Genomic DNA, 24,000 nt, shown 5'->3' on the forward strand with positions numbered 1-24,000 from the left:
AGAAAACTCAGACACTGTTCAACCGAAACAAAATACTAACCATTTTATCTATTAAAATGCAACAAATTTATATTTTGTAAAATGATTATTAAAAAAGCAACATTGAGACCCTTTAACATTTTACTCTCAAGCAATCGGTAGGATTTCCGAATACACAAGATCATATCACGTAAGTTTCTTCCATCGCTGAAATTGAATCAAACGGTAATGACCGGAATGCGTTTGACTCCTGTTAATTACACTATGCATGGTACGTTGTTTGACCTTGGTATTTATTTCAAACCCCTTCGGATTGAGGGTCAATTTTCAGAACATTTGTGTCCGTGGACCAATGTCAATATGATTTTGTTGACACTTTGTTAAGTAATTGTAGTTACGTAGATATATATCACGTGATACATGATATCTATGTATGTCAATAGTCACTCTGTACCACTGTATAGTGTCCATCCTCCATGATACAGTTACCTTGATCGCTGCGCCCACCTAGCTAAGTTCATTCAGCCCAGTGGTTATCAATAGATGATTATAACCTTTTGACAGTAACTCTGTCACGTGGGAGACAATCTACTTTGTACCTATCTAAGTCCACTGGAGTCATTGCAACATCCGACGCCATTAGCCGAACCAAATCTGAAAACACGACGACGTTATGAGGACGTTCATCATTCTCCTTAGCCTGGTGGCTTGTTGTTTAGCGGGCAAGTATACATAGTAACAATGGTTCCGTTTTACTTTAAACAGCACTTTTTGAGATTGATTTAAACATACATAACGCTCGTTATTCGAATTGTTCACAGTCATGTGAAGAGTAAAAGGACCATAACTTCACTGAATGCTAAATTGCATGGGTAAAAGTTTTCCCCTTGTTAATGTGAGTACAAACACTATATTTTAGGATACCATATGACGTCACTTCCATTGTTGCCGTGACGTCATGTCCGACGTTGTGGTGAGACTGCTTTTCATAATCAGTCTACCCACTTTTTGTAAATCGGGTAAAAGATAAATTCATTAAGTATTATGTTGTAAAATGTGTCGCAAACAAAGTCAACATAAAAGGGCAGAATTCGAATCGACATCAAAGACAAAAGGAACAAAGTACACAACAAAACAAAACCGTAATACTGATTGGGGACGAATGTGTTCTAATAGGGTAAGAGTGTCTGGCATCACACGTTGAACCCTTCTTATCTCCCTTAAAATCCGCACAAAAATGTATACGTAAGACATAATAGTATACCTTATTCTTATAACAGCTGTTGGATTGGATTGTGTTCATCACTCTAGTTTAAAATGAGACGTCGTGTTTTTCCTCTCGCGCTTGAGCTTTCCCGATCATATTTAATTGTTATTGTTTCTGTAAAATGACAATTTGCATATTCATTGCCCCTTTTGCTAGGACAGCATGATTATTTGTTTTCCGATATTAGTTTTATTTCTCGAGAGCGAATAATATATGGTGATATCATGATGGACACTGAACACAATACAGCAGTAGTGATCTAAAAATCTAAATCCTATCTGTTATTTAAAAAAAAAAATCCATTTTCGACTCTCGGGAAATAACACGTTTATGGAAGACAACTCGTCCAGTTGAACGTGTCATTCTGAACTGATACCGAAAACCTATTTCATTCCTATCTGCAACGAGATATAAACGATCTTTTGAATGTATTAGCTTCCAAAGTGGTACATCTATTGTCACTATAGGACAAAACTCAGATAACTTGATCTGGCCTTTCAAGAGTTTGGTATTTGTGATATCGATACACTTACGTTTGTTACTATTGTATTTTATTATTGTTGATACAGTTCTGCCAGTGAAAAATGTGGACACTGTCCGAGCCTCGTTTACGGACGCAAACATAGAAAAAGTGGTCAACCAAATAAACAAGGAACAAGCAGCCAGCTACTTTTACCAGGCCTACGTAAGTATAAGTACTTATGAATCATGTTACTTTTACTAGGCCTACGATAGTATTGGTACTTATGAATCATGCTACTTTTACTAGGCCTACGATAGTATTGGTACTTAATAATCATGCTACTTTAACCAGGCCTACGTAAGTATAAGTACTTATGAATCATGCTACTTTTACCACGCCTACGTAAGTAAAAGTACTTATGAATCATGCTACTTTTACCACGCCTACGTAAGTATTGGTACTTAAGAATCATGCTACTTTAACCAGGCCTACGTTAGTATAAGTACTTATGAATCATGGTACTTTTACCACGCCTACGTTAGTATTAGTACTTATGAATCATGCAACTTTTACTAGGCCTATGTAAGTATTAGTACTTACGATACTAGGCCTACGTAAGTATTGGTACTTAAGAATCATGCTACTTTAACCAGGCCTACGTTAGTATAAGTACTTAATAATCATGTTACTTTTACCAGGCCTACGTAAGTATTGGTACTTAAGAATCATGCTACTTTTACCAGGCCTACGTTAGTATTAGTACTTATGAATCATGCTACTTTTACTAGGCCAACGTAAGTATTAGTACTTACGATACTAGGCCTACGTTAGTATTAGTACTTAATAATCATGTTACTTTTACCACGCCTACGTAAGTATTGGTACTTAAGAATCATGCTACTTTAACCAGGCCTACGTTAGTATAAGTACTTATGAATCATGCTACTTTTACCAGGCCTACGTAAGTATAAGTACTTATGAATCATGGTACTTTTACCAGGCCTACGATAGTATTAGTACTTATGAATCATGCTGCTTTTACCAGGCTTACGTAAGTATAAGTACTTATGAATCATGGTACTTTTACCACGCCAACGTAAGTATTGGTACTTAATAATCATGCTACTTTAACCAGGCCTACGATAGTATAAGTACTTATGAATCATGCTATTTTTACCAGACCTACGTAAGTATTAGTACTTATGAATCATGCTACTTTTACCAGGCCTACGTAAGTATAAGTACTTATGAATCATGCTACTTTTACCGGGCCTACGTAAGTATAAGTACTTATGATACTAGGCCTACGTTAGTATTAGTACTTATGAATCATGCTACTTTTACCGGGCCTACGTAAGTATAAGTACTTATGAATCATGGTACTTTTACCACGCCAACGTAAGTATTGGTACTTAATAATCATGCTACTTTAACCGGGCCTACGATAGTATAAGTACTTATGAATCATGCTATTTTTACCAGCCCTACGTAAGTATTAGTACTTATGAATCATGCTGCTTTTACCAGGCCTACGTAAGTATAAGTACTTATGATACTAGGCCTACGTTAGTATTAGTACTTATGAATCATGCTACTTTTACTAGGCCTACGTAAGTATAAGTACTTATGACCCCTCACGGCTAATATAATTCAAAAGACTTTTTGGAACGCGAATAACACAAATACGAATATACAACATTTTCTAACAATTATATTTACGTGCTTTACGGCCCCGCAACAGAGGAGAGGTTATTAGGAACAATAACATGTTGCAAAGTGCAAATATAGATAAAACCGTTTAAAACATAAAGGACAATACTGAGAATATTCAACACAAACGTTATAGTACTGATGTAAAGCTTATAACTTTGTAGATAAGATATGAGAAAAATGTCATATTTAGAGCAATATGTCATTTTTTGGCAGAGTAAATTTTTCAAGCGTGGCGATATTGCTTTGGACGGGTTCTCCAAGTGGTTTGCCACGGCGGCTAAAGAGGAAAATGACCACGCCGAGAAACTGATGGATTATCTGAACATGCGAGGAGCAGAGATAAACCTCGATGACGTCAAAGTAAGGATAGTAATTATTTAAGAAACTACTGTAAAATCATACAATTTTGTGGGACATTAAATTTCGTTTATTTCGTCGTTAACAATAATCCATGAAATTTAATCTCCACGAAAACATAAAATTGATATCATAAAGATAGGGGAAATTCAGAAATTAGCGAAATGTAATGTCCTTGAAACAGGCTAGTCGATGAAAATCACGAAATTTTAAACCCACGGAAATAAATGATTCTACAGTATTATAGGGTCTTGTGATGAAGATAAAGTTAATGCTTTTAAATTAGAAAATAAAGTTGTGTATTTTTAACAGTAAACCAAACAATCAGAAAGTATATACTCAATATTATTAAAGCGCTTTATATTGGCTTATGTTAGCTAGATAAGGCGCTATATCAAATGTTGTATATTTATTTATTTATTTATTTATTATTTATGTTTATTTTTATTTTATTTTATTGAAATATAACATCATATCCCGGTGGTCCGAGTGTGATACGATGTTCAATAACAAGTTTTATAAACATAATATTCCTTTTCTTAACTTATAAATTCCACCTGAGGGATGAAACTCGTTTTGTGGTATCTACCACTCGGTATATTATGTTTTGTATTATCGATAAACAAACTTAAAGAGAACAATCAGGATTTCCCAAATCCGGACCTACAATGTATATATCTTTTAAATACATAACCACAGTTATCATGCTATGTGTTTTCCAGCTGCAAACCATCTGTGACAAAGTGACTGAAAAGCTGAGCGATTTCCCACAATTCAATAGACGTGAAGCATGTGTAAGTCAGTATGATCAAAGTCTGAAAGATATAATAGATCTCTAATGAAGAGATACTGCAAGTTTTATTGCAATCCTAGTAGACATAGTTATCTCTCTTGTTGAACATCTACATATATCACCATCTGTATGTTATTTTCTGATGGGATTGCATTTCACGTTGTACCTGCTTATTTTACGCAGGGTTCAAGTAACGTAAATTCAACGGTTGACTTTCAAAACTATCAATTTTTCAAACAACTTAAGTGATTCTTTACTCAAAACTAACACCAGGAAATGTCATTCGGGCACTACGATAAATGCAACGCATTGGGTAGGGTTGGTCGACTCTCTTGGCCAAAACAATTTTTCAGCAAAATTGGTTGTTTTCAGCATTTAAATGGGACATATATGTAAAACAAACATTTTGCAATGGATTGTAGATTTGAATGAAACTAAACAAAAGCTTGCGGTCCCTTAAGTATTCATAATATAATCACAGAATGGTTTCTACTGTGACCAGTTTCGTCTGGACAAAGGTATTGACCTTTTGTAATCTAGTGGCGATCTATTTATGATTATTAAGTGATTCACAGGCACTTCATCGACCTATTGTCGTCGATCGGTTTCAAAGTAGTTTCCGAGCGTGCTCCTGTCTTTCATCGTTGTGTTTGCGACACGAACTGTCTATAAAAAGCCCTACCCGTGCATAACTGCATCATTTTGTTAAAAGTATCAAAAGAGGTCATGTCAACGAATATCTCAAACCTCTGCAGCCCGTAAAGATAGGAATCAAAAGGACAGACCAAAGAAGCAAAATGCTGCCAACACTGTCTTATCCTCCTCATTCTTCCAACACTATCATGCTGCAACCTTAACAAGTCGCAAGCATATCGCCGTATCTGCGTTAAACAGTTGCCGGTAGGTTTTCGATGATCTCTAACAAATTGCAAAGTCTAAAGCTCATTGATCAGCGACCATAACCTGATTTCAAATATGGATAGAAGAAGTTGCAATGGCTTCAGTGGTCAGAAGTTTGTCGAAATCGAAATAAGTCACCAAGATCGTTTTTTGGACTAGGCCTTAACTAATTTTTCTTCGGGAATATCTCTGATGCGACTTAAACTACTTGGTGCTTTGTTAGGTCAGGAGCAATCAAACGAAGTTGTTCCTGGTCGATGCGCCACATTTTATAACAGGGAGGAGTAGTGTGACATATAGATATTGCCTCCACTTGGGTTCGAACTAGCATCCCCCGACTACCCCGACCTCCCTTCTACCACACTTTTGTGTGTGATAAGCTCATGAATAAATAAATATTGGTCACTAGCAAAAGCACACGCGCTTTTACTTTACAGAATAAGAAAACTCGTGCAAACTGTTTTGCGGTTTCATAAATCTCGGACTTGCAAGCTTATTTGTGTAGGAATAATTTTCTCCTATGTCCCCTGAAAGACAGATGAATTGAACATTTTATCTCCGTTTTCCTACAATTATTGTATTGTAACCTCGGTCAAATGATATAAGCAACACTACTGATATTACTGAAATCTTAAACATGTGCTGAAAAGATAACTATATTTAGTCAACGGAATTTAACAACTCTATTCCCTATAGCGTCTTAATTACCATGTGGTCAATGATATATTTTTAATTGTAGATATGTAACTTCATGTCCAGAGACCTGACACATACAGATACAGAATGCCTGGTATGTACTACATAAATGTGTTTTCAATTTACGCTTCACATGTTTTCGGATTAAATTGTTCAATGACAAATATCCGGTAGTTATAATCAATAAGTAATAAAGTAAAAAGAAAAGATAAACTACAACAAATAACATTTTCCTTGTTCTGTTTAATTTAGATTTTCATAGAACAGTAAACAGTCAACGCTGTACTTTGGTCATTCAACGTATGCATTTATATATTTATGTTAAAAGAACCTTTCAAACAACATTGCTTAATATGATACTAAACGTCTATGAATATCGTTATATAAGATAATGGGAATAAAGATAAGAAGAAATTGAAATAAGACGGCCATAAGTTTTTTCATGAAACTAAATATTTTAACATATTATATATCATTTCATATACAGTGTACATATGTATCATAACACAAACTTTAAATACTTGTATTCCGTCTTTGCGTATTGCAGAGTTATCTTCTCTTGTGAGCAGGTATTGATTATTACGTCATTGGTTTGTGAGAGTAAAGTCATCAATTTTTGAGAAAACCACGTAATTTTCTCACACAACCCAATGACGTAACAATCAATCCTTGCTCACAAGAGAAGATAACTCTGCAATACGCAAAGACGGAATAAGCTAACTCATGACTATTTTCGCATAAACAGAAGGGTCAGACTGCGTGGTTCGCAGGTCTTCAGGCCATGCAGGACTCCTTGGTGCTTGAAAGATACGTTAATGATGCACTTCTCACTCTCCACAAAGAAACATCGAGCGACCCACACGTAAGTGACTTTACATCAGTGGAAACCGTGGCATAGCAATGACATTGATAACTAAATGAGATAGAGAGTAATAACTATCTAGAAAATTTGAACGCGTATAATTATAATATGAGCTATTGCTTTCCTGTGCAATACTTACGCATGAAACAAGAATGTTAAGTCTTTCAACAGTAAAACCATATGTGCTTTACACGTTAAATATCGATGATCTTTAGCCAATGATCCTTACACCTTAGCATGAATATTTTTCTATATTTTCAAATTAAGCTGGAACTACTGATTAAGTGCTAAGATAATGTTAAATGTGCAGTCACCTCTGGGATTGTGTGTGAGTGTTACGTTTATCTACTTAAACTGTGTATGCAATATTTCTTGACAGTTGAGTCACATGTTGGAGCACGATTTCCTTGGTGAACAAGTCGACTCCATCAAACAGTACGCAGACTACATCACTCAGCTTACTCGTGTGGGCTCGGGATTCGGAGAGTACGAGTTCGACAAGACGCTTCAATAATATAAACGTCGCTGTTACTCGGACGCTTATGTAATCATTATGTCTTTGTAAATTTGACAATTTCCCTAATCGTAATGAGACTTTATAAAACAAACATTTTATAGATTGAAAAACATGTCATGACGAATCCATGTAACCATGTTTTGTATATGTGTGTGAATATCGAAAAATAAATCTTACAGTTTGGGTCATCTGAATCATGTTTTCTTCTCATTTATAGTAGGGTCGATTTAACAGGCTACCATAGATGTGCATAAACCGTCTATAACTGAATTCAAAGAGATTATGAACACTTCTTTTTCAGCTGCTTTCCACGATCTTTAACTAAAACATGACAAACAGAGAGAGAGAGAGAGAGAGAGAGAGAGAGAGAGAGAGAGAGAGAGAACGATTTCAGAACGATTTCGAATTTCCGAACTTTCCTTTTTTATTAGCATCATCCCTGTTTTCCCATTGCACGGTATTAACAAGTTGCAGATGGATCTGTATCCAATTGTATACTCTTAATATAATGTTTTACACAATAGATGACAACTTTTGACATAAAAACTTACAACATATGGTTTCAAAGATGCGGGTTAATGAATACTATGGACACTTTTTATATTAGTCATCACGATCTCATTGGGGAATATGTTATTTCTTTGTGCGTTTTAGGTTTGACGTTCTTGAATATGCTCATAGTTGTGCATTGTTGTTTCGCTGTCACTAACCCAGTTTTCTCTATGAGGACTTTACATCACAGTGTATTTGCATCTGATCTAGATTTAAATGGTGGGGTTGAAGCAGAAGACCCTTGCCCATCCAGAACATCTAATCTTCTTTTTCTCAAGGGTGTCCATGTCCCATATATGTATGAAATACATCGAAAACTATTCCCTTTTCATATTGATACATTGAGTTTATAAGAATCGCTAATAAGCACGGTAGTAAAATTAAAGTGTCAACAAACAGGTATCCGTCTATTTATACGGAAGCAGGCGCTCCTGAAGAATGACTAGTTCCCTTCCTCATATGTTTCATCCGACAGACAGTCTCTATTCAGACTATACACTCACATGTAACAGTACTTACTGCATTTAAGTACGGTTAGTGATTTCATATGAACATGTTTTTTATTAAAGAATAATTGCTTAATATATGAAATATGAAATGTTCATCTATCAAACAGAAAAGGCATTGACGACATGTTTTTATTGTAACGGAACCATTATACAAGTCCCCTAACTGCCTTTGTAGTCTAAATTGATGCTTTCGAAAGAAATCACAAGGCCATAATACCCTTACATATTACGTTGGAGCAAAATCAGTCATAAAGAGGGACTGTTGCCATTGCCTTGGCGTACAACCATAAATGTGTCAATCAAACATTTGCCACTGCGGCCATGTTGGATGATGGATCGGAAAATTAAATCCGTTACGCACGTCTACACATACCCACAAATGCATATCTAAGAAAACATCATATACCTTCTAAGAAAAGAAAACAAATGAAACAGGAGAAAGAATAGTAACAAATCAAGTTATAAGTGGAACCATTTTATAAGTTTCCCAGGCTGTAATTGCAAAATACTTAAATGGGGCAAATGCAGACATGTGGAAGCAGCGTTGCCATCACCTTGGCGTTTACCTATAAATATGTGAATCAATCATAGGCCACTACGGTCATGTCTGACTAATCCTAAAACAAACTGCAGTACGCAAATGTATTCACCTTCCTACCAATGCTCTTGTGAAGTTTCATAATTATGCGACTAAAAAATTAAAAGTTTTAGAGAAAAAGTCAGGAAACTGACAGACGAAAAATAAGAAGAAAGATTAGTAAGTCCACAACAGCGTTTGGGTGACTTATTAAACTAATACCTGTTGCAAATAAAAGCAAGGTATCGCAAACGGTACACTTTTGCAAACGTTAGTTAAAAGTTTATAAAGTCTGTAATATAACACACACAAATAGTTTGCAACTTAATTCAGTCGTCAATATAAAGATTAAAAGTAAACTAATTGCATCAGACTTTCTTTTGCTTTTGTTTATTTTTTGGGGTTTTATGATGGATATCTACGTTATAACAGAAAACAAATAAACCAAGAACAACCTATACGGGAGATTTTTAACCTTTTTTGGAATCAAGAAATAATGAAAAAAGTATGATTGAAAAATCTTGGAAATGATAATAAAAAATAATAGACCTTGGTAATTCCCTCCCTAACACCCCCCCCCCCCCAAAAAAAAAAAAATCCAGTCGTCGTCAGAATTATTATTGCATACAGCGTATGAGCCGTCTAATCTTGCAACTGCTTCCAAAGCACATTTATGTCGAAGACTCGATATCAATATGAATATCAGTATTCTGGAGATGTTTCAGAGATTCATTAAAGGTACTAGACGCTTTTACTAGATTACACTTACTTGTTTATCTATTTCCAAATGACTATGCTGTGTTGAATGAAACCAGCATATAATTGTACTATGTGCTGTCCACCAGCATCATTTGCCTATTTTTTGTTTAATCTAGTTTCTGTAAAAATGATTTTCAAAAAAATAAATAATGACATACAATTATCAATATATATAATATATATGTTTTACCATTACTTCAATTTAATATGACGTGTGTAAACTGTTTATAACTGTAAGGAGAGGGTGCTCATAGGCCCATCTCCTTTGTATCTAAGATCTGAACAATAAATATTCTGAAAGGAAAATATCATTCAAATTCGTTGTATTTATGTTCGTGGTTCAACAGCAACCACGAAAACCACAAATGTTTATACACAACGAACATTTCATGTTATACAGTATATCATTATGATCTGGGCTTGGGGGCTGACTCTACCTTTGAATACTGGCTGATAGTTCAGTCAGACAGGTTTCACATGCGTTTCCGTGTACATGTACAAATGTGCGTGCTTTTTTAAAACATTATATAAAGTTATATATGCTTTTGATATCTGAAATAAGCGCCTAGGTCTTAAATATTTCGTTGATCCTGTGGCCATGAGAGGCAGTGTAGATCTCCTTTTATGGCCACGTCACGGGATACGGTTAAATTCACGAGTAAATGAAATCAGCTTACAATGTGTATTTTAAGCATACGTTTTTTTTTTCTGAACAAATAATGAAGATAGGTCACTAGATTTCCACAATAACAAACTAAGACGGTCGGTCGCCAAAAGAAATATTGTCCTGGGTAAAAAACCGGGATCAACAGCTTTACTATATTAATACCTCTTTGTGTGTTGGACCGTGGGCGGTTTGTTCAAACAAGAGTGCTGTAGTTCACGTTAACTGGGTACTATTCAAACATAAACTAACAACCTGTTATAAAATACGTACCATTTTACAAATGATTGGATTTAAAATATTTGTTAATGAATATTAATGAGAATTTTACCAACAAAAAGAGAATTCAAAATTTATATAATTTTTCCATTCATGGTACATGTTTCACATTTGTAAACATTCTCTATGTTTCCAATGCGATATATATTTCGAGTAAGCTATATATAAATGAAATTTGTGTACAACCACAAACTTATAAATGTGTTAAAATTTGTGTTGCTAATATTTTGCATTCATCCATTAACAAATTATCCATAATATATGTCACATAATACAAGCCTTTTGTCTAATTTACAAAGCTTGCTCAGTACACATGTACCTACAGAAGTAATTAGCCGACAGATCACTGCTGGACTGGGTCAGTCTTGTGATTTAGTAAGTATCCAAATATTTTATTGACGATCCTTTTAAGTACGAATAACAAAGTGATACGGATACTTGCGTACGGGGCATCGAAAAGAAAGAACCCTGACTATGGATTATAAATATATTGGATAATTCATCGACCGTTCATAAAATTTGCATTTTCAATGTTGCTCCTTCTAACATGGGTTGACAGAAGGGTTTAGTAGAAGGTGTATAACACGTACGCTTATGTGTGTAGAACATATGTCCCGCGCCCAACTCGTTTTATAGTAGAAACATTAATTTTAATGTGACTTCATAAGTTGGTGCTATGATATATTTTGTGAATTGTATTAAACCGTTTCACGCCCCAGGAGTAGATATTGAAACAAACATATACAATGTCTCATTCAATTGTAAATTTATATGACACATAAAACATAGTCATTAATCGACATTAAACTATGTATAGAACCAAATCCTTAAAACATGTCTCCTTCTTATATTTCAAGACAAAGGTATTTTCATCCTTCTCAAACTTGTGATCCACTGTGGACCCTTTCTATGTCACTGTCACGATGTCGTGATACCGTACGTATATTACTATTGTGTATATACACAATGTTCACCGTTTACACCAATGGAAAACCGTCATTCTGTTCCACCCGAGTACACAAATGTTTTAATTCTGCGCCTAGATTTTGACTTCTCACAACGACCTGAGCTGCTTACTAACTCATTTAAGCAGACGACAACCCATTTACGAGCATTACAGTCGAACCTGAGCTGCCTAAAATACAATTCTAGGGGTAAGTAGACGAATACTATTATTCTATTTAATGCATTTTGAAAATGTTCAATGACGTCTACTAATATATTATCCTTGCTCATACCTGTGATGGTGCTACGGACGTGATTGCATTGTTTATCAACACTGCCAGCTGTGGTAAGTGTGTCGTAGAAATGATTATCTATACCCATTCCTATTTGACAATGTTTGCATTTTGAAATGGCTGTGAAGTATTGAACAATGCCGACATTTTTCTGGTGGGGGATAATGTTGTAAAACATGAATTTGACGAGGCTGACTATAATCGAAGTATCCACTTGTTAACTGTTTATGTAGCATAACATCTAAAGTGTGAACGTCAGTCGTAAGTATTTCACGTGACGGTGTCGATTTATCGTTAAAGCACGAATACTTGTATTAAGTATTTTGTTTTAAATGATTTAGCATCCTGCACGTAGTTGACAACTCGCTCTCCTATAGAGCTTTTATCATGACGCCACAAAAAGAGCAAACGTTCTTTTTCCTCCCGAAACCAACCGCGTCAACGGAGGAATTACAGGTAGCCCTACCAGATATTCGTTTTTTCTACTAACGCTGGTGATTAAACAAATTTGGTCACACAAAATTAAATGAGCCCAATCAAAATATCATACAAATAATATGTACAGTGAATTCTGATTTCTATCCCAATATATTTAAGTTTAAACCTAACGTGTAAACGCATGATGTATAACGACCCGCCTCCCCCTAGATTCAGATAGTACTCCATATTACAGGTTGTTGCAAACATTTCGAATGTCTCACTGACAACAAACCTCGAAAGTGACAATACATATATCTCTGTTTTCTTTATTGATACGTAACTATTTCAAATTCATTTCCAGGGAAAGACAAAAAAATGTTTGTTCACGCAACATTACTGGTGCACGTACTATCAACGATGGCTCTTTGCATTAACGCTGATGGTAAGTTTTATAAGGAAGGAATCATTTGTGACACACAAAATGTAGGTAATTGTACTTCTTATCGTAGGAATGGCATCAGTTGAATCTATATTATGTTAGACACAAATAGAATACGAGGGTATGCCTGATATGTATAGTTTACAATATACAGGCATAAGTAAATAGTAAATTGATAGAAAGGATATTGAATCAATATATTTTATAAAATGTATGAAGCTCATTAAACACGTTTATATCAGTCAAAATATCCAAATATCTTGTGCTAGTTTATCGACCATATTTCATCTTTGCATTACACGTGCATTTTTTCGATTATTCTTTCCTGGCTCATAATCATAAAAAGATATCTTACTTTAAAACTTTTGAAAATAAAAGAATTGCACAATTTTACTGTTGTTTTTTCTAAATGTTATTTTATTATCATGCTATAAAACGCATAACGTGTAGCAAATTCCTCTTAAAGGTGTAAATACAAATGGTTAGTAATGGTCATACATATATGCATGTGACATGATTTATACCTTTGTACATTTTTGTTACTTTCAATTATAATTAACGTGTTTTTTAAAACCTAAAACTAAATTATTGTCATCTCGAAACTTTTGTCAGTTTTAAATGTATTTATTATGATCAAAACGTATTACGAAACACATTAAAATACGAAAAAAATGTAATGTAAAAAAGTAATATTTTGTTTCTATTTAAACGCTGATGTCAACAAACAAACATTTATCTTTTTCGTTACATATAAAATGTACGAATATTCAAGAATTTACAAGAAAATTAATTTTATGGCATCATAACTTCTTGCATCGTAATCTTGGTACAGTTCGAAGTATGAAGAGAGAACGCTTATTGTGAAATCACTTTAAATCTATATATGTGTCGTTACAGGCTTGATCACACAGGAACTGGGTTACTTTCGAACAAGTGGTGCTTACAATGCTACAGTATCAGTTACAGAAAATACAGACCGGTAAGAAATGCTACGGTTTGATTTTATAGGGTCAATATCGTCCCGTAAACAAATAAGATCATCTAAAGACGAGTCTTCGTGTGTGTAACGTATGGGAGAACGTGTATGTGTGCAGGAGGAAGGGTAAGTTTAATGCATTTGCCCACATGTTATATCGCGGATCTGATGCCGACTTTTAGAGTGCTACTTCACTGAAATATCATAACGAAGGCACCATGTATAGTATTCCACCCGGTCTCATAATACTGACAATGGGTAAACCAGTGGTTGCCATTCCCCTAAATGCTGAACGCTAAGCAGGGAATAACAATTTTAATTTTTAAGGACTTTGGTTTGTCCCGGCCAGGTGGAAAACCTCATGGTCTTTCTCACCAGGGCGAACTGTCAATATAGAAAACAGAGTGTGGCATTGCCAAGAGAGGTGCACAGCACTAGCGATTTACAGGAATGTTTGCTATTTATTTACGACTACTGCTGACAAAATTAGCCGTACATACATAAATGCATACATACATAGCCCAACCAAGCCCAGCCAGCTCAGTTCGAGTTGGTCGAAAGACTAAAATTTTCCTTCTAACTTTACTATATAATCGATGAAAGTAAAATGTAATTTTCCTCATCGTATTATCAAACAGTGCAAACTTGTTGCAGATTTTTTTTAATTGTTCATATCCATGCACAGAAAATATCATATCATATCAAAACAGTTGATGCATGAATTTATTATCCAGATACATGATACTTGCCTCTGGAGAACCTGATCATGTTTGGGGCATGGTCAACCCGAATAAGCCAACCGACCAGAGCTACAATATCCCCATCCCGAAAAATCCAACCACAGAGGCTATCCCGGGTTGTCTCGCCTTGGGTATGATAGGCATTGCCAGGACTGGTGTGGCTCTTTTTAACCCTTTAGATTCAGCTGGTGAAAATGCCGTCGAAGGTTCAGGTCAAGAGAGGTTAGATAGCTGTGATGGACATGCAGATCAACGAGGGGTCTACCACTACCACAAGCTGCCCTTTAATTGTTTATATGACGGCCGTATAGACGAGTTCATGGGGGTTGCCTTGGACGGATATGCTATTTACGGGCCAAAAATAACGGAGAATGGCGTCGTCAAGAATCTCACGTCGCACGACTTGGATAAATGTCACGGCAGGATCGGGTCTGACGGAAGATATCGGTACCATATGACCTTCACCTTCCCGTACATCCTTGGCTGTTTCCGGGGAAGCGTAATGTATGGCCGGACTACCACACAAGCCATATGCTCTTCTGACACCTCAGGTGAATATAACCTCCAGAAGAAACTTTTTTTAATACACGCATCAACTACTAGTTTAAGTGAATGAATATGAATTATAATCGTTGATTACTTGTTTTTGTCTTGAACACTACGCGTTGCAGTCTTGCAGACTATTTCAATGTTCTACGGTTTTGGCTTCCAGTTACCTTTTTAAGTTAATCTTTCATAAAGATATAATACCATCATACTATCCAGTAAATGTCATATTATCCCAAATTTGCTATACATTTGACCTCTGTTTGACTACCTGGTCGATTGGGGTGACTAAAGTCCGCCATTTTATCGTAATTATTTTCACTACATTTACTTAGATTATTTCTGTTAATTCACTTGACCTAACGAATTCAAGATGAATTTTCGTCAATAATTAGCTTTCGGTTACAATTCAGCTTACCGCGGGGATATGCAATTACATCAGCATATTTCAATTGATTACTGTTTTGTTTGTATTTCATGTTGGCGTATTGTTTCATAGTGACTACTTATCCTTGTTATATGTTGTGATATGTAAGTATTCATGTTTCTGTATCAAAAAGGGGACGGATTATTCCAAAAATATGACAAATTCCTTGGTCTACATTGTCGATATTACTTCTTTGCCCTTGTATATGCGTCAAAGGAGTAATATCAACGGTACCTTACAAGATAACAATGGATCCTTGCAGACGTTTTTTGTAGGATACGACGAATACTGAAGATTTGAATGTTTGGCAGGAAAGTATTTCAAACAGTGTGGACTATATGAGGTTGTCAAATTTTCAGAGCAATCCGCTCCTTTATTACAGAAAAGGCATAGAACACTAACATCACAAACAAAAAACAAAAATAGAAATATAATAGGATATAGCTAATATTTGAAAACAATAAGCAACTCGGCTAGGTAAGGCGAAGGCAGGATTAAACAATGACAGTAAACTACAGCTGCCAGACCCGCTACTACCACTGTCAGAACCACGACTACCACTGTCGGTACGTTTGACGTCATGCCAAGTTATGCTATTTCATATACCAGGTGTAAATCGAGTTCATGGTAGAGATATACCCGTCACATGTATTACACAATATTTAAACGTGACAATGACTTTTAATATAGCTCTCTCAGAAATCCCTTTTTGTTTCAGTGTGGAATGGTTTATTCAAACACTACCTCTGCAACTGTTCGGTGGATAGACCAACAACTGGAGGAAACAACACCGATCCTGCTTGTCACCCGTCCAACGCAAATAAACCCTCCTATTGTTGTGAACGACAACCACCACCCCCATATTGCACCCAAACTGACACCACTCCCAGACCAGTGACTACCACCGCAAGACCAGCAACTACCACATCCAGAACAACGACTACCACTGTCAGACCCACGACTACCACTGCAGGTACATTCACAATAGTTTAAGTATTAATCTACAGCTATATTGCGTTATAGTTATCAATGAACATAGCAAACTATACTTGACGTGGACTCATAATAAAATACATAGTATGCTTAGAATTGACAGCTTATGAACACGTACTACTCAGCGTCGAATGGTAAACAAAAGGTAACGGTGGCATAATTGCCAAAAGCATGCGTAGTTTAGTTGTAGAACAATGGTATAACCGACATTAGTATAGCATATATCATTTTGTTATCGATGTCATTCATCCAAAGGACACAAAAGAAATACCGTTTACTGCTTTCATCACTGCCAATACATATAACAGGTTTTATGATCCCTCAATTACACATGACAGGACTACGTGTTTAAGAGGATTTGGGCTATTTATTATTTCAAATACTTCTATGTGTGTCGTAAAGACTAATTTGAATTTCTTTGTCTGAACAGGTTTGACCACACAAGAACTGGGTTATTTCCAAACGACTGGTGCATACAATGCTACAGTATCAATCAACGAACACGCGGATCGGTAAGGAATTACACGAATGCAGCACCAACGATTCTCAAGAAAAATGCAAACTAAATATGTACAACCAGTTCTGAATATATTCAGCTATGTCCAATCAAAGACATCAAATTTACCACAATCTGCATGTACCAGATCGATTTGTTGGAAGACCATTACAAATCTGCAAAGCGCAGCCCAATCGCTCTGAATGTCTTGATGAATTACTTTGCAGTCCAATAAAAAATGATTGCTTTTTAAGGATGTTTGGACCAAACACATGAACTGTTTCCCGAGGCGGTGGGTAATTTTGATAAAACAGCAAGAAGACAAAGGGATTGCAACAATTAGTACAGTAAACTTTCTAGATAACGCATATAGAAAGTAAGGCCATATTCGGAAAGAGCAGAAAAAGTACGGTCTTTTAAAAACTCCTGCAAGACCTTCAGGGCAAGCTGGTTCAACAACTGTCATTGTCTTGAGGAAGTGTCACAAGACTGCCACAATCAGTCAAACGATGTTTTGACGCATTTTCAGTTGTAACGTCATAATTTATCGCAGGCATTTGCGTGTGACGTCATAATAGAACATGTCACATGTTAAACGTACACCTATCCCACATTGATGTTCCACATGTATGTTTCATAAGCAGAGGAGGGAGAAAACATGCACCCTCACCCTCATAGAAATGACATAATATAAAACAAATTTAAGGTTAAATTAACAGTCTAACAGCATATTTTCACAACTGTTTATTATCCAGATACATGGTACTTGCCTCTGGAGAACCTGATCATGTTTGGGGCATGGTCAACCCGAATAAGCCAACCGACCAGAGCTACAATATCCCGATCCCGAAAAATCCAACCACAGAGGCTATCCCGGGTTGTCTCGCCTTGGGTATGATAGGCATTGCCAGGACTGGTGTGGCTCTTTTCAACCCTTTAGATTCAGCTGGTGAAAATGCCGTGGAAGGTTCTGGTCAAGAGAGGTTAGATAGCTGTGATGGACATGCAGATCAACGAGGGGTCTACCACTACCACAAGCTGCCCTTTAATTGTTTATATGACGGCCGCATAGACGAGTTCATGGGGGTTGCCTTGGACGGATATGCTATTTACGGGCCAAAAATAACGGAGAATGGCGTCGTCAAGGATCTCACGTCGCACGACCTGGATAAATGTCACGGCAGGATCGGGTCTGACGGAAGATATCGGTACCATATGACCTTCACCTTCCCGTATATCCTTGGCTGTTTCCGGGGAAGCGTAATGTATGACCGGACTACCACACAAGCCATATGCTCTTCTGACACCTCAGGTGAATGATATATGATATAGATCTCCGAATAGAGATAATTTATTAAGGGAAAATCAACATTGAATTTCATGTCATATTACATCAATCGCGTAACCATTTTTTACATTCACATTTTTAAACGTATAGTTTCATATCGGGGTGACGCAGAAAAGACAACGCCGTTTGCAGGAAAGTGCAAACGCTTAGTTTGATGTGCTGGCAACAGCCATACAACATACAAAATGTAGTGTCAGTTTTTGAGAATTTCATTAGTAAAATATTTGAAGTAACATGTTATCTTAATGTTTAAAACATTTTCTTTTTTCTTCATCATACATGCAGTTATGTTTAATGTAAATTTGTATTGGCATAATAACAATACTCCAATGACATCTTCAGGGTGGACCGTACAAGAGTACACTTTTATCATGTCATGCCGCCGATATTTATAAATAAGCAATCTGATTATGTCAATTGCCTTATGAAAAAGAAACAATGGCATTTTTGCCAATGAGACAGAGCATACAAGACAAACAAATAATACTAACAATTTCTTATATATGATTTGATTTTCAAGAGTATAAACTACCATGTCCAGCAGAAGCTGATACTGTAATCGCTATTTCTCAGGGATAATTAAAAATCATCCTCGCTTGTATATATTTTCTCATCACAAAAACGTGAATTAAGGCAAGACATCATGCCACGTTACGCTATTTGACATCTCGCATTTAGATCCAACTCCAATGCATATTATTCAACAATGTCTGCAGAAGGAGTTATATCAAATAACTCCCGTTATACATGTACATGTACTTTAAGTTATTTATTTACTTTATGTTTTTTTGTCAGTGTGGAACAACATTTACGATCATTTCCTCTGCAACTGTTCGAGGAGCATGCCACCAACTGGAGGAAACAACACCGATCCTGCTTGCCACCCGTCCAATGCAAACAAGCCATCCTATTGTTGTGAACGACAGCCACCACCCCCATACTGCAGCACAACTACCAGACCCACGGTTTCTACTCCAAGACCTACAGGTACCTGCTTATTTAAACAATCAGCTCATTGATGTGTTGGGTCATTATTGTTAATGTACAAAGCAAGTAAGACCTGCGGTTAACTCTCAGGTCTGTGAGATTACATGCGTATTACCACCATGTATTGTTCATTGTTCATTTGCATGTCAAGCTTTACCATATGGTAGAACACTGTGGTCACCCTATGTCCCCCATTGGACAAAGTAGAATAAGTAATTATATATATAAAGTAAGCCAAGAACACCGGGAAACGGAGTTATCTCCTCTGCACTGTTTAATTGGATTGTTATGACAGAATATATGTAATGTTTGTAAATAAGTTTGGAAAGTACTTAAATAGGCCTAGCCTGATGTCCAATCCAATTGACATATATAAAGTCAATACAATCTGTTGAAATGAAAGAAATGAAACGGATGGTATGTCAGAGAGATACAGCTGCAAATAAACTAAAAGTAATGCTAAAACAGAAAACATGAGGATTCCGACTGTAACGATTCTGCATGGTTCCCCTGTAGAGTCATTCAGTGGAAAACAGAAAGTCGATTATTTCCAGGGGTGAACCTAGTTGTGGAGAAAACAACCTATGAGTTCGTTCTTATTTGTTTGTTTAACTTATTATTATTCCGGTCAAGTATATATATGATAGGCTCTTCAATGTGGCGTTTTAATATTATGAATTTAAAAAAGAAAAGAATATTTATGTAGGAAAGAATTGGATTTCATAAATCTAATATAAAATATGATTCTTTTTTATCATATATCTAGAAGAACATTGGAACATTGAAAATTCTTCAACGACTCTAGGATGATTGTTTTCCTTTCTGTGTAACGACGTCATGACTTGATATATATTGTCATATTCTGACTTCACAGTGGGTGCTATATTATACTAGTTATAAATCAAACAAAAAACAAAACAAAATTCTATAACATGGGCGCATTCGCAGATTATGGGCGGTTTTGCATGTTGACATTGTAGTCATATAATTAAGAGTTGTAACTAAGGCACTGGCGAGGTAATTTTGAGGCAAGATAATCGGGTCGATTCCACTACTGTCGATATTATATAATTTCTTCAAAGAGATTATTAATATGCTTCATACCGCCGTCTACTAGAAATATAACATGTCGTTGTTTTTTTTAAAAGCAGTAACACAAAACCAATCCGCTAAGAAAAAATTGTATCACTCGTTTTCTTAACTTTAATATAAGCATATGCATGATTTATACAATACATTTACGCTCTATATTCATGTTAAAGGTCCAACGCAGACTTGTTATCCAAATTGTGAGACCAACGGAGCCCAAATGTCGCATCAGAACTCTCTACAACTCATCCTTCTGGCGTGTGGTTATGGATTTCTTCAGTGCCTCTTCCAAACCATCTTTACTTAGTTACATCTCAACAGGTTTTGCAGGCCAAAATCTTGTAATATGTGCAATGTATTTTAGATAAATGTATTTTTGACGTTTATTAATGATAGCAATAGGTGGAAATAATTTTATTTTCTCACTTTTTATATAAAATACAGTGAGTATTTATTGCAAGTACATATGTAGCTTAATTAGAATTAAGACTAAACGGTCTTCTGTATATCAATACTTTCCAAGAAAACTAAAGTAAACTAGTTATATCATAACGTGTATATTAAACCGTATTCATTTGACATCAATCAAATATTCTGATTCATCAAGTTTTATTATCTGATGAACACCTTAAATGTATGTTATTACACTGCGATTTTTATTTTTTTTATTTTACAATAACTGCTCTACCATAGTTAAACGTTTGATTCACTAACCTATAACATGTACAACATATCTACAGGAAATACGTATATACATGTACTATATATCCCTATACAACACTAAATGAAATTTGAAATACAAGTCTACATCGTTGAATGTAGAGGACTTCATACTGCAAAACCCATTTTTGGTGCTATCTTTAAGAAAATCTCAATTTATTTTGGTGAAACGAGAACAGTGAGAATGTAAAGATTTAATATTTCCGTTAGTTTAATGTTCAACCAACATAAAGTATTCGGCTACCTGCTGGCAAAAGGGATTTGGTCAAACATTGGTGCTATTATCAAATCTTAACTATATGATTATTTTTCTCTTCGTTATAAATACGTTTATGAGTATTTATTTATTTTTAATTTATTTTTGCATTTACAAAGGTGCGGGTTACCTTAAATAATGACGAATCAACTAAAATAATCCAGTTTGTAGGAACGAGTCAGTGACGGATAAGAACGTAATTTCATGACAAAATGTGATTCTGCATTATGAATACATAAGAGGTTTTTTTCTCTTTATCTTGCCGTTTTGACTTCCGTTCAACAACCATTTTTGATCCCCTCCCTGCCAAAAATCATCATCCCTATACAACTAATTGATGTGATGATTATAAGGAATTCAAACATTTTAAACTGGAGGGAGATCTTTGCGTAAAATTTAAGCCCAAAACAGATGAAAGTGTTTATTTTTAATTGACTTTGTTCAAAAGTGTAATAACCCCTCGGCTACCTCTGGGTCATGATTGGGATTTTTGATTTAATGTCCTGAGTAGATATACTACAGAATAAATGATAAATACAAATAACCCCATGTATATGTTAATTTATATATTTTTATGTACTTTTCAACTGTTTAATTGGTTGTTAAACACGTTACATATACAATTCGTTATGTTAAGCACCTTAGAGTAATTTCAGAAATCATATATGGTGTTATGTGAATGTTGTATATGATATTACTCTTAATTACCATTAATTGGATAATTCATAGAATGTAATACTGTCAATATCCAAAGCGATGAAACAATCTGATGGCATCCATCATTTCAAGTTATATTCTGGAATATATAATTAGTTTTGAAATAAATATTTAGAAATGTGTGGTGTCATAATAGTTTCTTATTTTTGTGTTTGAATAATATTGACCGTTTTGAATTACATACACCTTATTAAGCTTAATTTTTATTTGGGGTGGACGTTCATTCACGAATACAGTGAGGAAGGCCCTGGAAGTACTCTTACAAATTCCTCAAACCTTTATTCATGATACTGAGGAAGGCCCTGCAAGTACTCTTACAAATTCCTCAAACCTTTATTCATGATACTGAGGAAGGCCCTGCAAGTACTCTTACAAATTCCTCAAACCTTTATTCATGATACTGTGTTATTATTCTTTTACATTTACATTACTTTGCTGCTGATATTGGAGCATCACCTGTATGACGGATTACCTATATTAAACCAACAGGTAACACCCAACATTAGGGCGATTAAACTTAACATAGAACGGGCTTCATTTGAGAATGAACACAGAAGTGTGATTACAACATAGACTTCCATCAATATTTGTTATCAGTTAGTGATGTCAATATAGGGATCTGACATCTACTTAATTTCTGCAGTACTCAAACGTTTAAATACTCTTTTAAAGGTGTTTGTATATATCTCTTCATTCGCGCTAATGTTTCAAATGAATAATGATATGGCTAAAAAACAAGTTCTGGACACTACTGAATTAGGTAACCATATATTATTATTCAGTTTCTATGGTTTTACTAATTCAATACACATTCATTTCACATAACCAATGAAATATCAGAAATCATTCATTTGCTAAAATACTTATATTAACATACAAAATGTTGAATCTTCACATGATATTGCTTTTAGTATTTTCCAATCAGATGGTACCTTCTATACAAATTCACTGTGTAGATTTTCAGTTCCAAGTGAAGATGAAGTGACGGCAGTAGTGGTTGTTTTGGTACACCTTTGCCATATACACATTGATATTTTTCCTTTTTAACCGTGTTTTAAACTATTAAATGTAACCTTAAGAAGGGACCTCGAGAAGCCCTCGCCGGTAGAGCTCTCCCCAAACGCTTGGAGCCAATCGATTTCTCAATTACTTTTAACCTGTTATTCCCTTTTTTTTAAACCGATAAAAAATAAAATAAAAATAAAGTTACATCGTATGATTGCAGTGGCGCAGAGCGACCTGTCTTCGCTGGTAGGGCTCTCCCCAACCCTAAGGTAGCGCACTTTGAGTCACTGCAACCTACATGTTAATAATAAGAAGAAGGGTAGTCTCACAATAATCTAATGTCGATATTGATCCCTATTACATGTGTTTTTTTTATGTTAAACAAACTATTTTAAGTTCTAGGAAACAGCCAACTGCAAGTATTTTATATGTACCAATGGAATTGATTTATATTTTGTACAAGTATTTTATATGTATTAATGAACATAAATGTAATTGTGATATGTGACACTTAAATAACCAAATTGAACTTGAAATTGAACTTTACACAACTACACAATAGGTACCTTTTTTGCTTTGAAAGCTTACCAGACAATAGCAAAAAATGGCAGAATTGTGTTGAGCAACCCATTCAAAATGGCGCTATGCCTTGCTGTTAAGCATGAAATCATTAGAAACTGCCGTTCAATACTGTGCTACTTTGTAATGCCAGCATT

The 24,000-nt window shown here is 35.3% G+C and overlaps 2 protein-coding genes across 2 annotated transcripts; both read left to right on the forward strand.

Annotated features, from left to right (window-relative positions):
* The first annotated feature begins 463 nt into the window (after window positions 1-463).
* On the forward strand, window positions 464-7,741 carry LOC110445723 (yolk ferritin-like). Its single transcript, XM_021490504.1, has 7 exons — window positions 464-701; window positions 1,816-1,931; window positions 3,636-3,782; window positions 4,502-4,573; window positions 6,212-6,262; window positions 6,914-7,030; window positions 7,410-7,741. The coding sequence occupies exons 1-7, from the start codon at window positions 653-655 to the stop codon at window positions 7,542-7,544; spliced, it is 687 nt and encodes a 228-aa protein (XP_021346179.1). The 5' UTR covers window positions 464-652; the 3' UTR covers window positions 7,545-7,741.
* A 4,230-nt stretch (window positions 7,742-11,971) lies between these two features.
* LOC110445732 lies at window positions 11,972-22,401 on the forward strand. The gene is made up of 9 exons (XM_021490512.1): window positions 11,972-12,041; window positions 12,907-12,987; window positions 13,882-13,963; window positions 14,695-15,251; window positions 16,392-16,646; window positions 17,097-17,178; window positions 17,918-18,474; window positions 19,306-19,497; window positions 20,760-22,401. Exons 2-9 carry the CDS (start codon window positions 12,921-12,923, stop codon window positions 20,891-20,893), a joined length of 1,926 nt encoding a protein of 641 aa, XP_021346187.1. The 5' UTR covers window positions 11,972-12,041; window positions 12,907-12,920; the 3' UTR covers window positions 20,894-22,401.
* The last annotated feature ends 1,599 nt before the right edge of the window (window positions 22,402-24,000 follow it).

Source organism: Mizuhopecten yessoensis, unplaced genomic scaffold, assembly GCF_002113885.1.
Source record: "Mizuhopecten yessoensis strain PY_sf001 unplaced genomic scaffold, ASM211388v2 scaffold259, whole genome shotgun sequence".
Taxonomy (NCBI): domain Eukaryota; kingdom Metazoa; phylum Mollusca; class Bivalvia; order Pectinida; family Pectinidae; genus Mizuhopecten; species Mizuhopecten yessoensis.

Bases quoted from the DNA above. Each gene is read 5' to 3' on its own strand.
- LOC110445723 (XM_021490504.1), top strand. From the start codon at position 653: ATGAGGACGTTCATCATTCTCCTTAGCCTGGTGGCTTGTTGTTTAGCG. The intron at 702-1,815 runs GCAAGTATACAT...TTGTTGATACAG, and splicing joins GGTGGCTTGTTGTTTAGCGG to TTCTGCCAGTGAAAAATGTG. The intron at 3,783-4,501 runs GTAAGGATAGTA...TGTGTTTTCCAG, and splicing joins TAAACCTCGATGACGTCAAA to CTGCAAACCATCTGTGACAA.
- LOC110445732 (XM_021490512.1), top strand. From the start codon at position 12,921: ATGTTTGTTCACGCAACATTACTGGTGCACGTACTATCAACGATGGCT. The intron at 16,647-17,096 runs GTACATTCACAA...TTGTCTGAACAG, and splicing joins ACCCACGACTACCACTGCAG to GTTTGACCACACAAGAACTG. The intron at 19,498-20,759 runs GTACCTGCTTAT...TTCATGTTAAAG, and splicing joins TTCTACTCCAAGACCTACAG to GTCCAACGCAGACTTGTTAT.